Raw genomic sequence first — 18,307 nt, 5'->3', positions numbered from 1 at the left:
ATAAATTGGCCTTTAGGCAGTGTAACATTTTAACGATCTATAGTCAAAATAAACGATCAAAATGGAGAGAGCTTTGGTGAGAACTAAACAATTTTTTAATTACGACATTAGTAATTTCTCGCTAGAAATTACATCAGAAGTGGAAAATGTGGGTAAAAAAAAAATTACATTTACACATAAACTGACCAGCAAACGCAACTTTCGGACGCCATCTTTTTTTTCCAGCTCAACGGTCACAGAATGGAATGCACAGAATTGTGGGAAATCAAAGGCAGCGAAGGATACAAATATGCCGCCTTCAAAAGTCAATCAGATGAAGGCATCTCAGGAGACAGGAAGTGAAGCTAACATTAGATTCGGATGTGCCTTGGTGCCTTCCTGCATTGAAATGTGTCCTCCGGAGGCAGCATTTTCCAGGTTTCGGACACAGCCTTTGTCTCACGCGCACTGTAGACTTGCGTGGCATATAACGGTTACAGTAACTTGGGTCATATGTTTCAGCATGTTACAATAATTATATGGCTTGAGTTAATATAGCCTATTCCCTAGTGAATGAAACCGTTTGTTATCATAGGGAGAGAGACCATTCATGCTCTCAATCTGTCTCTCTCTGTTCATATGTGTGTAGCCTAATGTTACACACATATGGAGGGAGTTGTGATTTATCGAATAAAAATCAAATAATTCCCAGCGATCATCGAATATTATTTTTGCTTGAAATCCCCATCCCTAGTGCAAACACCGTAGAAAAGGTGAGGCAAAGTAAACACAAAAATGTTTTCTTTGACAACAAGCGCACACACACGTTTAAGTAAGTGAATGGGCGACAACAACAAAAGGGGGCGTAATTATTGTGCATGTAAATTGATCTGCACAGGTTTGTGCTGTTTAAATTTGCATATTTGTAGAAGAACAATTTTGATGGTAGCATAAACACTCGTATGCACAAGCCTCTTGTAACTCAGAACATAACGATACAATAAGACAATAAGGCTGTCAAACGTGACTCATTTAAGTGTACTGAGCAAAATGTCACAATTATCTGTAACTTCCTGTAATGCTACCGCAGACCCACTGACATTTACTATAATAATTTGTGGCAGTATGTTTGTGAGCTCTGGTGTGCACCTAGTGTAATGCTTGGATAATGGGTCAAATTAATGTGTGCAGAAATGGGACATTGTGTTTGGTTGTGAAAAGGATGCTTTTATCACTTGCATGAGTCCATTCACATAGACGAATTAAACAATGTATTTATAATCTAATCAAACACATTTCTGACCAGATACAGCAGATGGGAAATTATATTTTTAAATGCTACGTGTTATATACAATAGGTATATTTTCAAGGAAGATAAATCAGATGTTACTTAATTTTTGTGGCTTATTAACTTCAACAAAAATGATTATGGAATTTTATTCTATTTTTACTTGCACTATAATTTTTCTTGTACATTTTTCATTACATAAGTCTATATTTAGTTGTATTTACATTTTGTGCACTAAAAACAAGGCGGTATAAAAAGCATAGCATATTTTCTTAGTGATAGATGTTATTTACACCTAAGTGCAAGTAGCAATATAGTCTATTTACACTGTAAAAATAGCAGTAGCCTCTTTTCTTTTGCAATTGTGTGTAAATTATGCTATTTATACTTTATAAATAGTGGCAGATACTATTTGCACCTCAATGTTGTATATTACATGGTATGTAATATTAAATGTAAATTATTATATTAAAATTATTAAATGGATACAATAAAGCTCTCCCTACACCTACCTAACCCTAAACACTTTATTATTAAGCACACGTTAGACACCATTTCCATTTTTTCAAATATGTTCTTAAAGGTGCACTATGTAACTTTTCTGTCCTCTAGAAGTCGCCTATAAAAAAGGTTTGAGCGCAGAATCTTGGTACATGTGGTCTTCACCTCACAGCCGGTGGAAAAGAATTGGGATAGGGCCCGGGCAAAAATCATGTTCATGGATGCGATTATTAACGTTGCTGTAGTATGAAGCAGAGCAGGACAAGTGTTGTGGAGCTGAGCAAGGCCGCTGGAGCGATTGTTTATAAGATGAACTCAACACACGCCTTGCGAGCAGCGGAACTTTTATTATGACACAGTCGCCGATGCCATTTCCGCTTTTCCGGTCATGTTTATGAGGTAACGCAGCTCTGTTTATCATTTTAGATACATCTGAGTGTGTCGAAAATGATGTTAGGACGTTACTCTGTGCATTTGCTCGGCGGCTGCTAGGACACTTGTTGCACACTGCATTAAGAGTAAAGCGTTTCCTGCCACACGCCTTACCCTTACACTATGACTGCAGTTGACAATCCAACGTCTTCTGTAATTTTGTCTGGCCCAACCAGACGTCAGTGGACGGAGTTAGTTTAAATGGCCTTTGCCAACAAGGCGGGCTATTTGCCCTTAGTGTAAATAAACACTCTATAAAAAGATTTGCCCTATTCAACAAAATTATTTAATAGATTGTTATTATTATATTTTGTACTTGAACATTTTGTTTAGTATTAAGTTTTATTTACATTTCTGTGTATAAATATCTACCTAGTCAACAAATGTTTAGTTGGTCAATTTGCTTTTTCAATTATTATTACTACTATTATATAACAACTATAATAAAATATTGACCTAATAATTTTTTTGATAATTAGTCAGTCACTCCCAGTCAGCGACGGACAGTAATAATTTTTGCGCGACACTGTCTGCAACAATAACAAGTGGAGGAGCTTAAAGCTGTGCTGCTTTTGCTGGTTATGTATTGGTTTACTAAAGAGCTCATTAACAAAACGGCGGAAAAGAGACGAGCACTGATACTAAAGTGTATTCTGAAAGCTCGTAAAGCTAGATTTAAAATAAGACAACGCATGTTATTATCAGCTATTACGGACATTGACCGTGAGATGGCCCAGACAAACGCGCGCCATCGGACCGAAAGAGCAAGACTGATATTTGCTGAACGCAGAACTTTTAAAAATGCAGGTTGAAATAAAATGCTGCGTGAGCTCAACCAATCAGCATGTTCAGGGCCCAAGTCCCACCCCCGAAAGTTCCTGAACTTTGAAAAAGTACTAGCTCGCGAGCAGGGACTTTCGGAGGGGGAAATATTTACCCGGAACTTTACTTAGACCCTGGTTCCTGCGGTCGAAACACACCGAGTACCACCCCAAAGTTCCTAGTTCCTTGGGAAAGTTCCTGCGGTGGAAACGCGGCTTAATTCTTAAAGAAAAACACAAGAAAACAGTAAAATGACAAACTCATTTAAATGGATGCTTTTACGCTTCGCTTTGAAACCAAATCTTCCGCGATCATCTTGTCAGTCAAAAAACTGACCATCGAGAGAGAAGCTTGTAAAAATGTTGCTGTCTTTGTCATGTGACATCACTTTGTGTGAATTGGTGGTAATTGTTTCCGTCTGTCGCTCCACAGGGGGACCTGCGGCGCATGTGGTCCGAGCCCTTCCACACCAAGTCCAGCAGCTCCCGCTTCCTGGAGGTATGATGCTGCTCTGACCAGCACAGGTTACCACCCACCCATCGGAAAGAGAGAGAGAGAGAGAGAGAGGTCGGAAGAGAGGAACTGCACTCGTCTTCTCGTCATCCCTCATTCCTGTTGTTATCCTCCAGCCAGCGGATGAACAGACGTACGCGGACTTCACTGCCAGATGGATTCATGCGCTCCACACGTCTCTATACACCTCAATTCTACTTTAGTATCTGTCTTTTTGTTTTCTCTCTTTAACTCTTTTCTTTCTTGGCTCCATTCCATGTTCGTCACGCCATCTCTCTCTTTCTCTCTTTCTTCTATCCCATCATCCCTTTCCTGTTCTTCTGAACTCGGCCACACTTTACCGGATCGGTCTGGACGTGACCGGAGCCCCTTTGAGCTCCAAGTGTGTTTCCATTTGTACCGTTTGGCACCATTATGGATTTACAGACTGAAATTTCTTTATTATTTACTGCTCTAAACAAACTGTGGACGAGGAACGTAGATTCTGCCACAGCTTGGGATGACGATGACCCTATAAGGGACCAGCACACAGTAGAGGACAGCGTTGTTTTCTTTCCTTCCTTCCTGCCTTCCTTCCTTCTCTCTTCCGCTTTCCCTTTCTGATAATACCCCACCCGCATCCACCCCCGCCCGCCCATCTCCCCCTCTAACCCACCCCTTCCTTCGCAGAAACATGTATTTTATTTAGAAAGATTTTATTCTTGGCATATACAGAAATGATGCATTATAAATTGTGGGGGCGTACAGCTCTATGTATATATGTGTACACATGAATTAGGGGTTATCATGTCGAGTTGTGCGTGTGTGAACAAGGGCAAGGGCTTTTTAGATCTCAACGGAGTCATAAACGGAACACGCAGATGGGAAATATTTTTGTTTCCTCTCTTTTCCCCCCATAAATGAGTCTAACAACTCAGCCTATGTCACTTTTTTTTGCGTGATGTACACATCCTCTTCCATAAAACATCGCATATGGACCGTTTGTGCAAGTCGGCCATTGAAGAGAAGGGTGTGCTTGTGATTACGTCTGTGTTTATGTATGAATGTATGCCATTACCTCCATGGGCTCTGGATGGACCACTGAAGATGAACTCTATCACGCTCCTGGAGGGAATCTTTAAGGATTGTACTAAGCTCTGTTATTTAAGGCCGAATTATTTTTTTTTTGTCCCCACTAGTATTTCAAGCATTAATTTGTTTTGTTTGTAATCATTCCTTCAACACAATTGGCGCCGTAATGATGAAACTGGAATTGAGGAGTGAGTTCTGTGGGATTGTGCGTGCGTGCGTGCGTGCGCGCGCGCGTGTGTGTGTGTGTGTGTGTGTGTGTGTGTGTGTGTGTGTGTGTGTGATGTTGTAGAAAATAATGCATTTTGCTGGCTTTTGTTTCTTTTTGTTTCTTTTTTTTTTACCTGTTGTTACCTGTTTTTTAATCTGTTAGTCGTCTGGCCTTGCATGTCAGTTGTACAGCGTGTCGTTCTTCAAAGCTGCGTTTTCAGGGCAACCGCGCTAGCGCGACACTCTGAAACTGAGACGCAGACATGGGGTCGTGGACAAATAGTCGCACAAGATAATTCATAAAACGGAGAAGGGGCAACAAGTCCGGACCGCTCTGACCCCCACGGCTGGCGTGGACCTCGCGCAAACATTGGCAGTGCGTTGCCTGAATATTCAGTATGAACAGTTTGCCTGGCATTGGGACACAGTTAACCTGAGCATCACGGACTTTGTGTTACCCACAAACCTCCTCACTGTCCCTCTGCCACCCTTATAGACATTACAAGAAAAGAAAAAAGAGAACAATATAAATGACGATCATGGTGATTGCATTGAAAATAAACTCAAATGTTAATTTTTTTTAATGAAAGATTGCTTTTTTTGTTTTGTTTGTTTTGTTTTATCCCATCGTTTGTATTTTTCTCAACTTTTCCCATTTAATGCTGTGGTTTTTCATTTTGTACTTTCTGGATATTTTTTCCCCCTCCATCGTCCTCCCTGCCTGTAGAGGGCGCTAAGCTCTGTTTGGCTATCAACATTAACAGCCAAAAGGATTCTGTATAAAAATTTGAATAAATAAATTAAAAAGTGTAGTGAAATGTGGATCCAAATGAGCTGTACTGAAAACATTTCAGCTCTCATAACCTTCCCTTTCTTCTCAGTCAGGATTATGCTGTAAATAAACATGACTCTAACTGTATGTTCAAGTGGTCTCCTTTCCGAGTGCAGCAACGGGACATTTTAATTATTAGTGCTTAAGTCGTCACGTTCGCTTATGTTATCTTTTTATCGCGGGTTAAGGATCTAAACAGACCTGACACAATTTTAAGTATTGGTGGTGTAAGTTCCGCGTCATTTGAGCTCAGAAATGAACTATTCCTCAAATGATTATAGATTTTTTTTTCCTCTCTGGACGTGCATGGAAAGAGGGGACGTCACGTGAGCCTACATAATTGATCTCCCTCATCGCTAATAACTGGGTAATATGCTGAGGTAAGTAGTCTAGATGCTTTTGGCTCTTCAACGGAATTGTAGGAAATATCACAAATTGAATATTTTCAGATGAGGCATTTATTCAAAATGCATTAATTTACGTGTGTGAGTTTATTCCTGCTTAAAGATGCCCATAATTCACAAACGTGTCAACTAATGAATTCCCAGTAAGGGAAACCATATAATATTTTCAGGATGGTTATTGGCCATCATTTTCATTGACGTATTCTAAAGAAATTAAGTACGAAGTTATTTTTTCTTCCCGTACATAAATACTTATTATTTGAATGTTTGTAGTGCAGTCCTAATAGGGAAAAAACAGGTATTTTCTGTTAGATGGTCCAAGCTGGCCAAATAGTTCACCCTAAAATGAGAATTCTGTCATTTACTCACCCTAAAGTTGTTTTTAAACCTGTATGAGTTTGTTTATTTTGCTGAACACAAAATAAGATATTTTGAAGAATGTCAGTAACGAAAAAGTTGATGGACCTATTGACTGTCATTGCGGTTTTGTTCCTACTGGGTCCATCAACTAGTTCCCCATATTCTTAAAAATATATTTTGTATTCAGCAGAAGAAGCCAATTCATACAATTTTGAAACAACCTGCGGGTGAGTAAATAACAGGATTTTAATTTTAGGGTGAACTATTCCTTTAAGAACCATTTTGATTAACAAAAGGCAGTTAACAATGGTGCAATCAGGCATACCTTTCCCATTTAAATTAGACCGATCTGACTTTGTATGTAACTGACTTTAAAAAGAAGGGAAAAAATGAGATGACTAGTCTAATAATCAGTTAAATGCAAATATGGCCACGGCTGGTATTTGTTCCTGGTCCAAGATGAGCTTTGAGTTAATTTCTACTTTTAAAGGGTTGTCTAATGTTCTCATTATGGTTTAAAGGTCATTAAAATATGCCGTTTAAGATATTATCAAGTCACACACTCTTTTATGAAGTTCACGTTGCGTCCATAAGGTGGCATCACAACTTCACTGTTACAACCATAGATACATTATATGGACAATTTCTGTGGTTACAACTGCCAGTTATTTAACGATTACACTTATTCAATAGGATTAATAAGGCTAGAATAAGTATAATTAAATAATACAAGTGATAAACCAAACTTAGATGTGGAAAATATAACCTATACGTTTGTGTTGAGATTATACAATTCCTAAATTGATACGGGGGAAAAAATCTTTCCGAATATGCTTCTAAATCAAATGCCTATCTGGCGTTAATTATTACTGTTCAATTTATTGTCGCGTGACCGCTGGGTCGTGACGTCACTTCTTCTCATGCAGAGACGCTTTGAGGGAAAATGGCCGCTCATTCATGTGATGATGAGCGCTGAATCAGCTACTGCTGCAAACACAAGAGAGGCTTACTGACCTCTGCTGACTTCTCTGTTACACTCTAGTGTTCGTGTACAACGATTAACAAGAAGATGAGCGCTGGTTAGTCTAAAGTTTCTTTACACAGCTTTTGTTTGAACACAAATCTAACAAACAAGGCTTGGAATAGCCTTTCAATTGAGTTTTTTTATATGATTGACTTTTTGAAAAGAATCAACGTCTTAATATGTCTCTGCATAGTAAGATAAGGAGAACATGCTTAACATAACAAAAATGACACATTAGTCTACCCTTACACTTTCATAATAACATTGTAAAAACGCATATGAACTCAAAAGTTTTGTGTCTTATTTTATAGGCTACATAAGGCTTTCATACCTCATGCACTTTTAAAACTGCTGATTACCTTAGTTAGTTAATTACCCATAAAACTAGTTTTGTTGGTATAATTTAATGTATTAAGGTTGATTCAGCAACATTAATATTTAATAATATGAGCTCACACTTGCATGTTTCACACTAACACACAGTTTTATTAACACGCCCAAAACTGACCAAAAATATAAGCCACAATTGAATGCAAATGTTGTTATTTATACTAAAAAGTAAGACAGACTTTTTATAGCATGTAATGTAAATTGATTTAGCAGACAACTTATATAAAATCTATGAAAATGACATAAAATTGAGTTTATATCTTCCAATAATATGTCTTAGTATATGATATTTCAAATTTATTTATTAGGATAAACCCCTTGAGATGCACCATCTCGTTTTCGAGGGGGTCCTAAAATACATCACAACCATCACAAAAGAATCAAATAAACAAAAATACAGTTATACATAGCAATATTTAGACAGACCACAAACAAACGCACAAAAAAAATAAAATAAAAAATATATATATATATTTAAATGCTTAGTTTTATGATCAAAGCTCTGGAGGGCAAAACAATGCAATACAATGATGACAGAAATAAACGTTCCTCAAAAGCCTGATGTATCATATTTGATACTACATGATGTTTCTTTAAAAAAATAATGTAATCAAGTGAAGTTGCTTCAGTCAGAAATATTGAAAGTTATTCTTACGTTTACTTGATGAAAAGATTTCACTGCAAAAAGACACGTGAACCACGACCTAAGGTTGACATTTAAATGCCTTTTACTTACTAACAAAGTATCAATCAGATGACAGAAGGCAGTATGTGTACATGTTTTTCAGCAAAGTTTTGCTTGTGTTGATCATTTAGAGTTGAATATATCAAATATGATACAGTAGTCTTTGTAGGGTTAATCAGCTTGCCATCAGGGTTGTGGGTGAGGGGGGTTATTGGGGGTCGATAAGGTCAAGCAAGTGTTAGAGAGACGCTGGGGCTGTGGAATTTCTAGTGTCCTCCCCTGTTCACGTATTGGCCGGTGCACCCAAAGGCTCGAAAGTCCCGTGGCCGTGCAGGATTCCACTGGGACGGTATGGATTGTAGCATGTTATCTGTGGGAAAAATGGTTGTGTGGCAGACGGGGAGTGTGTTGAATGGAAAGAGCAGATGTCTTATTCACTTATAAACAAGCAAGTGTAATATTAAATGAAAGGAAAGACAATGAGGGCGTTCTGTAATAAAGAGCCTGAGAATTGTAGCTGTGGCAGTTTGTTTGCTTCTAATGGTACACAAGTAAATGCTTTACAACACACATAAGTAGCGCACTTCATAAAATGGGTGTAGGGTTACTGCACTGCTCTATTGATTACACAGCCCTGCATCTTGAAAAAAAAAAATTCTGCTGATTTGCAAATAAAAAGCCTATAATGTTACCTAATTTGATGATGCCAAAAATATCAATACAAACTTTTCACATCATACTTTTTATTTAACAAAATAAGATTTTTTTAAATGTATTTATATATATTTTTTTTATATATGTATTTATATATATATATATATATATATATGTGTGTGTATCAGCAGTAGAGCTGTACGATATTGAAGAAAAATGCGATATGCGATATCCTTGTTAAATAATGCGATATTCGATATGCGATACGATATTGCTTTAAGTTTGTAAAATCTATTTCTTTCCCCAACTGATATCTTTCACTTAAAGCATAACCGACTGTGTTTACATGAATACTCATCAAGACTACACTGTTTGTGTATTTGACAGTTCGAGTGTGAAACAAGACACGAAAAAAGAACGGCTTTTGCGCACGTTTCGGTGTGTGTGTCAGACAGCAGACTGCAAGGAGTTGTTTTTTGCAAGTTATTGCGTTTAATAACTCTTTTTAACGTCAAGCAAGTCACATACGTAACAGTCGTGTGCCCAGTCTATTCTCTGCTATATGCGTCAACTTAAAAGGTACACTTTTCACAATCTTGAAGTAGCCTATTAAAATCATTCAGATATTGCGTACCCTTGCGATATGCATATTGTGATATGTACATTTGCGATATTTCGATAATTTCGATATATTGCGCAGCCCTAATCAGCAGTGTTAGATTACTTAGCCTACAAATTGTAGTCAGTTACTGATTCCAAATGTAATCCATTACTTAAGGTAATATAATCGGATTACTTTTAGATTACTTTTGACCTAACTCGTTTATCATATTGTTTTGAATACGATAATCTTGAACCATATTTATATAAAAATACAAAGAGAAATAAAATATATTCCATTCTTTGTGGAAGGTGAACATGAAGTGTATTAAATATTACATTACATCAGAGTTTCCCAAACAGGGGTTCATGAAGGGGGGTTCGGGGGTTTAATAAAAAACTATTATGTATCAGTAAAATTTAAATAAAAAAAAAATTACTTGTTAACCTGTGCGCATTAACGGACATCAGAAAACTGTGAACTTAATATTATTTATTATTATTATTATTGACTTAATTTTTATTATTGACCTAACTTATTAACTTAAAATCTCAGCATTTCAAGTAAATATATTAGGTCAAAGAGGTTCAGCTGACAAAAAAAATTCTGCATTGCATGAAAATATGAAATCATGTAAATATGTTCAATTTAATGTGTTTGGAAAGCCTTTTAAAGATAGTAATACATGGTCAAATGACTCACTGAGTAATAATTCTAATAATAATGTATTTGATCATAGATATGCAATAATTTGCCTAATTTTCTGTAGCTGTTTGGATGTAGTAAAACACAGATGTAGCAGTAACCATCTGGGTCATGTTTGCATTTTCTTTTATCACTGGCCATAATTCTAACCTTGAAATGGCATCAAATAATGTGAAAATCATCTGAGAATTGAACAAGTAGTTGTAGCCTGGTTCAGAGGAAGAGAGGAATCATGTCTTTGTGTCAGTTTTACTAGTAGTAACATAAGACTTCTTCACCTTACAAATGGTTGTCATATTTTGTGAGAAAGAGTGACATGCTAGTGCAAAATAGACACTAGTTTTGGAATCAGCACCACAAAATTATAAGAAACAAGGCGTGGTGGTGTTATGGGTTATCTTTAAAGTACCGTCCACGCTCCTCACCTCGACCCTCAGGGCTTGTTTGAATAAGGTCTGCTCGCCCCTGTATGGGGTGGAGCGGCTCCCTCTAGCCCGTTGCCCTTTGACCCCTGTGTACATTCCGCATGTATTCTGTGAAATGAAGTGAGGAATTCCTCTGAAGTTTAGTTAATGGATTGGAGGAGCTACTGAGGAACACATGGCTTTGAAAGTACTTTGGACCTCAGGCTCTCACAGAGCACAGCAGTGTTGAAAGTCATGTAAGAAGCCCAATATTTTGGCCAGTTGATGCATAATGTGGCCATGGGCGCATTTATAGGAAATGTATATTTTAGCTGTGACTGCTCACCATTACAGAATCACAATTATAAACATTCTTGGATGGTTGCATTAAAAGAATAAAAAAGCTTTTTGAACAATAGTTTTGACATTTTGAACTATTATATTATATTAATGATATTATTTATACAGTTTAATCATTATTTTATATTAAGTACCAATATTCCACGCATAATAATAGCCTACTGTTATTATAATATAATATAAACCCACATATATTTACATCGCACAACCATTAAAATGAACTAGTTATAAGGTAAAAGAGTGATTCAAAAATTGTTTTAAAAAAAAGTCAGAAATACATATTATAATATAATAAATATATAGTAAATATAGTAAAAACCCATATATATATATATCTATTGTAAAATCAAATATAAAATATTTGCATGTATATACTGTATATACATTTATATAATCTATAATATATATAAATATAAATGTTTTATATATAAAAATAATATTTTTTTCTTAAATATATACATGCTTGTGTGTGTATTTATATATAAATAATAATTAACAGAGTACACACACATATATTATGTAAAAACAAACTTTTATTTTATTAAAGAAACGACAGTATAGACATTTATAATGTTAAAGATTTCTATATGTTAAATAAATATGGTTCTTTGGAACTTTCTATTCATCAAAGAATCCTGGAAAAACTAACATAATATCCACAAAAAATAATAGGCAACAAAAACCATTTTCAACATATGAGCACACAATCATATTAGAATGATTTCTGAAGGATCATGTAGCACTGAAGACTGCTGAAAATTCAGCTTTACATCACAAGAATAAATTATATTTTAAAATATAATCAAATAGAAAACACTTATTTTAAATTGTAAAAATAGTTCACTTTTTAAAGTATTTTTAATCAAATAAATGGAGCATTGGCCAGTGTTCTTTCAAAAACATTAACAAACCTAATCGGCCCCAGAATTTGAACGGCAGTGAATAAAATATAAGCATATCAAAGGAATGAGCAAAATGTTCATTCCAAATACAAACATCCAATTATTCTATAGTTCATAACTGAATTGATTTTCCCCACAATTACTTGTTGGCTAAATGGCTTTAGGAATTGAGGGACAGTGCGTAAAGGAAGGAAGGCAAAATGAAGGTAAACTTCCTTGTCATGAATGCATCTGGAATCCCCCTACAGAAAACGCAGTGATGTTCGGTGTCACGTTCAGCTTGAAAACTCCTCACCCTGCTCTGGACCGCCACCCACACAGCTGGAATGCGGGGCATGCGCTAGCTCGGGGTGGAAAGGGTAGCCTATAGCGATCACTTCTTAAGGCAAAACAGGGGGGAGAAAAGTCGGGCTACTGGAGGTGGGGTCTCAACTCCAAAAAAGAGTGGTGAATCTCAAAGGGATTCACATCCCATCGTCCATGTCACCACCCACTGTGATGGCGATAGAAGAAGCTAATCCATTAACCTTCTGTTGGGCTCAGGGAAATTATCAATGACTATCTATCACCGCTGCTTTCCCCTGTTGGGAGAGAGGCAAGGGATGGAGAAGAAGAGGGTAGGCAGGGAAAGGTTAAAGGGCAGAGGAAGACATTTTTGGAGGAAGGGAATTGGGGAGAAGAAAGAACAATAACAAAACTTTACCTCCCAGGTCTGAAAGGTCTGGTATTCAGCGTTCAGGTATACGACTGTCTGCAGATCAACCAACTAAAAGATGGAAATGAAACAGTTTCTGTGAACGTTAGTTATTCTTTTTTAAAGCAAAAAAAAATGTCTTGTGACTTTTAAGGACTATCACAACTAAACTCAGAATTATACACACAGATATTTACAAAACAAATTTTAATTGTGTAATGTTTTCGTCCTTTTTGATGATCTAGCGAGAATTCAAAATTCAATTGATATCTTGAGTCTTTAATATAAAAAATTATATTTTAGCCTATAGAAAACACGAGTACATTAATTATCTCAGCTTATATTAATAAATCAAACCCTTGAAGAGAGATATACATGATGATAAATGGAAAATTATAGTTGGACTCTAGAGAAATGAAAAATAGCTTCTCTACCAAAGGAAATCTTTTTAAAAATATGTTATTTATTTATAAATGTCTGTATTTATTATTTGAATTTGAAGCACGGTAGCCAGTTGCATAAAAATGTGTTTAATTTACTGTTGATTTGTTTGTGTGTAAATCAGTTTTGTGTGTGTTACAAACTTCACTTTATAATTATCCTCGTTTCACACATAATTAATACCATAGTTATTATAAATTTGTACTGAAAATAGCCTGTCTTTCGTACTGTAAAAATTAAATCTCTGAATCATTTAAACAAATTTTCTAAATCATTCCTTGAGAATTACATCAGCTACCATTTTGTTGTTAATTCTCTGAATATTTTACATGTTAAACGGTAGATAACAGGTATACATTTAATACGTTTATTTAATAAAGAACTTTATTTCCTGTACTTTGTTAATTTGATCATGTTTTCAAACATGTTATCAAATACAAATATGAGGAAAAATTAAGCTGATTTTTGAATTCGAATAATGATTTCTTTTAACTGTCTTTGTGCTTTCCAAAACAATTACAAATACAAAAAAACAATTCCACTGATCTTTTTAATAACATTAATAAATCGATCAAATTTTATAGCACTTTTCCAGACAAACCAATGCAGTGATTCACATGCAGGAAAGGACAAGCGATTAGAATTCAAAATAGCAAATAAAAATAACTGAATTAAAACCAAGAGGCTACTTTTAAGAAGAACTTTTGCAGCATGACAAAAAAACGAACATTTGTTTCGATTAATGTAGATTTGTAAAATGTATCAATATGACTTAAATAATGACTTGCATGTTTTTTGAGTTGCACATCAACCCTTGAACAGCGTGACATGATAACCTCATAACCTTAAAGAGAATCCACCTACAGATCATACATTTTCTGTCAAAACAAGTGTATATAAATTCAAATGATTCACAGAATGTGACATGACAGCAGGAATGGTTTAAAATACAGCTGTTATTTATAAATGCAAATAAAATGTATTTAAAAGAGTGTCAAATGAATGTGCCCTGTTGAAAAGCTACTGATAATGTGTGGTAAATCACAAAGGCGAGGTGTATCTGTTAGTTATCATCTCAAATGGCCAACTGAAAGACAGAGGCAGAACATCCCTATTTTCCTCGCAGTCTGTTGAATGCATTGCCCACATCAAACACTTTAAACAGAGTAAGCGCACAATCAGATCCCTTCAGATTGGGGGACAGAGAGAGGGGAAGGGGGGAAATGGGCCCTTTCTCACCAAACAATACCATTATTTCAGCTCCCTTGGCCAAGAATGCCACATTTCACAGCCCACTACCCTCCTCCAGATGTCAATCAAAGCTCGCTGGCGACTCAAGCCCCTCCCAGGACCGTCCCACCACTGTGACCCCGCCCACACAATCTGAATGGACCTGCTTCCTCTGATCCTTCTTCCATAATCTGTTTTTTGGTTGCCTCAAAATAGAAATTTATTTTTTTATTTAAATGAATTAGTTAAAATGTATACTCTTTAGACATCTGTGCATTTTTTTTCTGTAAACCTCAGAATAACATAAAAAGAACTGTAATTAATAAAATAAAAAGTGGGGTAAACACCATAAGATGTACATTTTTAGCATTCATTTTCTAAAAAATAAAAAATCCTGATTATAGTTATAGCCAATATGAAATATATCGAGCCAATGCATAAACATAGGCAATTTTTTTTTACTTCATTATGTTTCATTTAATGTAAAAAATACTTTAAAATCTACAATTTTGAATCAGTTGGGGTCTGTGTTGACCACATATGACATGATTTACTAAACAGTAATCTTAATAATGCATAAAAGCATTAAATGCTGCCTTAAATTTGTACGTACAATCAACTTGGATGTTTAAGTAATTTCAACTTACATTAAACTGACTTAAAAAATGTGTTGAATTTTGTATAACTTAACACGTATACATTTTTAATTGCTTAACTTATTTTGATGAGTTAAAGCAATGTAAAAACACATGTTGTCACAACTTATTGATCATATAATTTTTACAGTGTAAATATTGTGTACTTCATATGTTAGAAGAAGCCAACACAGTCTTCTAACATATGATGTTACGTCATCTTTCAAAGGGATACATGAAATTACACAGCTCTGGTCATGTGAATATTTACACCAGCCATGTAAAACTATTCACATGAAATCAAAACAGTCTGGACTTTTATTTATAGTTCACAGTTCTGTGTCAAATGGGCCTAAGCAATCAAACTTGTTTGTTTTGCATTTAAACTGTTATATAGGATGATATACTGTATAAGGATGATAATACAAAATGGAAATGAGATATGATTGTCTTCATTGATTATTATAATGTATGTGTTTCACCAGTTGTGTCATCCGTGATAAGCGGACGGCGGCGATGGGAAATTTGTGAATGAGACTCGGTGCATCGCGCATTTGTTGTTCAATTAAATTATGCAGCGGCGGTATCCGTTTTGCGTCCAATCACATCACGAGTCAGAGCGCCGAGGAGCTGAGAATTCAGCCAATGGCTCATCGCACGGCAGAGACTAGCGCAGCAGCAGACCAATCAGCGCCGCGCATGCAAATGAGGCATTTGCTCCGGCTGGATCTGAATGTCAACTAGTCAAAGATGGAGTCTGACGCTGGATGGCCGTGAGGCCGCGCGTCTTTACATTTGCTCATTTATTTCGCTGAACCGCGCGATAAAATTTTAACTTTGCGCTTTTGAAAACGGAGAGTCTTAATACATTCACCATTTGAAAAAGGACAGAAGAAGAAGACGTTCAGGTTTTGCACCTTTTACTCAACTTTTCCTCTTCTCTCACTCTCCCTCTTCATTTTTTTCTCTGACGGAGTGTCCCTCCCTTGGTTCGCTGCCATTCATGAATTTGGGGTTCACTTTGTGCTCTTCATGCATTTGGGATGATTGGGCGGAAATGGCGGGAGCTGTAGGGCGTAAAGGAGAGTTTGGATGGATGGGACCAATCCACTCGCCTCATTTTCATGCGCATCAGGACCGTGTGCCATCAAACCCGGGGTACGAGAGCTTTTCTGTAGTATGCAGCGTTTATGCGCGTGATGGTTGCTGTCTGAGAAAACAGAGAAGGCTGAGGGAATTGACACTATTTAAATGCACGCGCTGATAGTGTGATCAGGTACGAATTACCTTTTTTAAACGGTATGAATGCGAGGTTATGTAAACACCACCGTTATTAAATGTAAATTCGTTTGTCTGCTGAAGTTTAGTTGGTGTAGTGATGCTTTACATTTAATCCGAATCAAAACAAACACGAGAGTGTCAAACGGCGCTTAATTCGACTTAATATGTATTATTAACTGGATCAGAATGCATCTAACGATAATATAAAATGTTGTATAATTAATGAAGGTTGGATGGTAATTCGGAAAGTTTGCTAACGGTTATCAACAAGTCTTAGAAAATGTGAATGCAAATGAAGTAAACTGTTAAAGTGTTTCCCCACTTTTATGTCTCTCACCACTGTAAATCAATTCGTTTAAATTAGTTTTTGTTTTAAAAAAGGTATAATTTCCTAAACCTTACAGGGTCCTGGAAAACCAAATATTTCAAAAGTGATTTTCAGGCCTGGTAAAGTCTGTAGTCAATATAAAGTGTAATTATGCCCAGTTATAAAAAGCTATTTTAAGCCAGAAAAACACTTTTTTTTTATTTATTTTTTTTTAAATCATGGAAGAATTATGGAAATTCACTGGGAAATCTGAATTAAAGTCATCATTGGCTCTTTCTATTTTTGTTTACTTTTTTAAAAGTTTCTTTCGATTTCACCTAATCTTACGCAACCATCTAGGTCCCAACATTTTTTAAACACGTTTCAGTTGTTTCAGGAATATCTAAACTGAGAGTGTCAGAAGTCCTGACATATTCCCAAGACACTCACGGAGGATCAAAGAGACATCTGGTCAAAAAGATATATTTTTATTTAATTGTACGATTAAAACAAAAACACTAAAATTGTTTTCATTGTAAAGCAGAGTCTCACAGAGATAAAGGAAACAGATGTGGAAAAAATGTGCTTTCAGTGGTAAAATGTTACTGTAAAATGTGCAGCCTTCTTAAATTTGTTTAGCTGATGTTGCTGTTATTTAGTCCTAGTTGTGTAGATTCATTCTTTGGTTATTATGAGTAACACTTTGATGAAGCAGGAACGAACTGCTCAGAGTTCACTGCTCTTTCCTTTGATTTTTCAAACCAAAGTGCATGAAATCTATAGAAATCAAGTAAACAGAAATGTGAATGCAATGTAATCGATCAAACACGACGAGGGAAGGATTGTGTGGTGATATTGGCCATGTTTTGTCCATTGCCCTTTTTCTGTTGTACTACTGGCCAATCAGAAGAGCAGTGCAATATTAAAAGGGCATTGGCTGATGGAACAGAGACCTCCACCTCCCTCTATTTCCTTCACCTCTCACCTCTCTCTTGGTTTGACATTATTTAACATGTGGAGCTGCAGTCAGTACACAGGCCTGGAAACCTGTAAAAACATGAAAGCTGACGCACTCTGCCAATTTATTCCAAACTCTAAATGTCTGTCAAACTTACTTTCTGCTTATTACATATCACATATATAATGTTATGATATTACTTGTTGTTTTAAATAGTTTTGGGCAGCAGTTTATTTATCTTGTTTTGTTTTTTTTAAATGTACATATACATATTATTATTATTATTGTATTATATTGTTTTTTTTAGTTTGAAGATGTTGTGGCTGCATTTTATTTATTTATTCATATACATATATATTGCAAAATGCCTATTAAGAATGTAAATTAATGTAATTTGAAAATATTTTTTGTTTATATAAGTGTTTGACAAACTTGCTTTGAATCAGTTTCATGAAAGTACTATTTTTGTTAAACAGTTTATCATTACATATATATTAGTCAAACCAAAATGTATTCAGACACCTTCAACATTTTCCCACATTATCACAGTTTATTCTCTATAGTTTAGAAAATGGTGATAAAATATGAGAAGAACTCCGAGTTAAACTTTCAGAACAAATTCATCT

The 18,307-nt window shown here is 35.8% G+C and overlaps 1 protein-coding gene across 1 annotated transcript in view; it reads left to right on the top strand.

Annotated features, from left to right (window-relative positions):
* The window catches only part of sppl3 (signal peptide peptidase 3), a 68,084-nt gene extending 62,351 nt beyond the window's left edge, over positions 1-5,733 (top strand). The window contains exon 10 of the mRNA XM_079804912.1: positions 3,456-5,733. Within this exon, the coding sequence (XP_079661038.1) occupies positions 3,456-3,527 (72 nt within the window). The 3' untranslated portion in view covers positions 3,528-5,733. The remainder of the gene's footprint in view (positions 1-3,455) is intronic.
* Positions 5,734-18,307: the final 12,574 nt, after the last annotated feature.

This window comes from Gobio gobio (assembly GCF_949357685.1).
Source record: "Gobio gobio genome assembly, chromosome: 22".
In the NCBI taxonomy this organism is placed as follows: Eukaryota; Metazoa; Chordata; class Actinopteri; order Cypriniformes; family Gobionidae; genus Gobio; species Gobio gobio.
This window is presented reverse-complemented; position numbering and strand designations above follow the sequence as displayed.